Source organism: Seriola lalandi, unplaced genomic scaffold, assembly GCF_002814215.2.
Source record: "Seriola lalandi dorsalis isolate HSWRI2012SDOR001 ecotype SW California unplaced genomic scaffold, Sedor1 jcf7180002054985, whole genome shotgun sequence".
Classification (NCBI taxonomy): Eukaryota; Metazoa; Chordata; class Actinopteri; order Carangiformes; family Carangidae; genus Seriola; species Seriola lalandi.
Window position 1 is genome coordinate 99,524 of NW_019525534.1, and position 1,173 is coordinate 100,696.

The 1,173-nt window shown below is 46.7% G+C and overlaps 1 protein-coding gene across 1 annotated transcript in view; it reads left to right on the forward strand.

Annotated features, from left to right (window-relative positions):
- The window catches only part of LOC147817225 (uncharacterized), a 5,693-nt gene extending 5,545 nt beyond the window's left edge, over window positions 1-148 (forward strand). The window contains exon 3 of the mRNA XM_087171337.1: window positions 143-148. Within this exon, the coding sequence (XP_087027463.1) occupies window positions 143-148 (6 nt within the window). The remainder of the gene's footprint in view (window positions 1-142) is intronic.
- The last annotated feature ends 1,025 nt before the right edge of the window (window positions 149-1,173 follow it).

Here is a 1,173-nt window from a genome sequence, read left to right on the forward strand (position 1 = left end):
ACCTGGTCTGGGAATGAAGAGCTTAACAGCTCCGGTGCAGCATCAGAAGGGAGAGGCTTCAGGCATGGGGACTGTTGGTCTTGCTGCTTCTCAGCCTGGGAGTTTGTTTTGCTGTTGTGTTCAGATTTTGTATCTTTTGTAGTCTTGATTGAGAGTCTTAGTTGTTTATTATATTCATGTTAATAAACTCCATGGACTTGGTTGTTTCAGAGGCGTCTTCTGTGCTTGATTTGGGTCATTGGTGAAGTGTTGCTCACCTCGTAGAGCCATTAAAGAGTGGGAAGTAACAGGTACAGTGTGTCCTAAACCTTTGATGCTGATAGATGGTGCATGTGGGGTTAAAATCAGACATTAACTCTGTGTGTGTTGTGTGTGTGTGTGTGTGTGTGTGTGTGTGTCCTCAGTGAACTGTATCAGTCTCTGCAGTAGCTTCCAGCTGCAGCAGTCAGTTCAGTTTCTGTTCAGTCTGACTGAGGGAGGTTTTTGTACGACGCTTTTTCACTGTGTGAACACATATAGACTGTTGATGTAATGGCGACTCTGACAGTAGTAAACTCCTGAATCTTCAGCCTGGACTCCACTGATGGTCAGAGTGAAGTCAGTGTTTGATCCACTGCCTGTAAAACGACCTGGAATCCCTGATGCTCTTTGGTTAGTATAGTAAATGAGCAGTTTAGGAGTTTCTCCATCTTTCTGTTGGTACCAGCTCAAACAATTAGCACTGTTACAGCTTTGAACCTGACGACTGACCCTACAGCTGATGGTGACGGAGCGTCCCAGAGCAGAGCTCACTGCTCCAGGCTGAGTCACTGTGACCTGTCCTCTGGACTCTGAGGACACAGAGACAGAAACATAAAGCAGCGTCATGGTTTTGTCGGCTTCATTTCAGAGGGACGGATGTTGATGGAGGAGAGGAGTTTGATTCTCTGGACTTTACCTGTGAAGCAGCAGCAGAGGAGAGTCCAGATGAGGACGGAGACCAAAGTCATGTTTCTGATGAGGAGGATTTCTGTGTCTTCTGTTGTCATGAAGGACAGCTGTCAGTCATCCAGTCTTCAACTCTCAGGACTATAAACTCTCCCAGAGCACTGGAGCATGGTGCTGCTGATGCAAAGTGGCTCTCTATGGAAATGCTCTGACTGACTCCAACAGGGACTTGGATCACTCTGATCA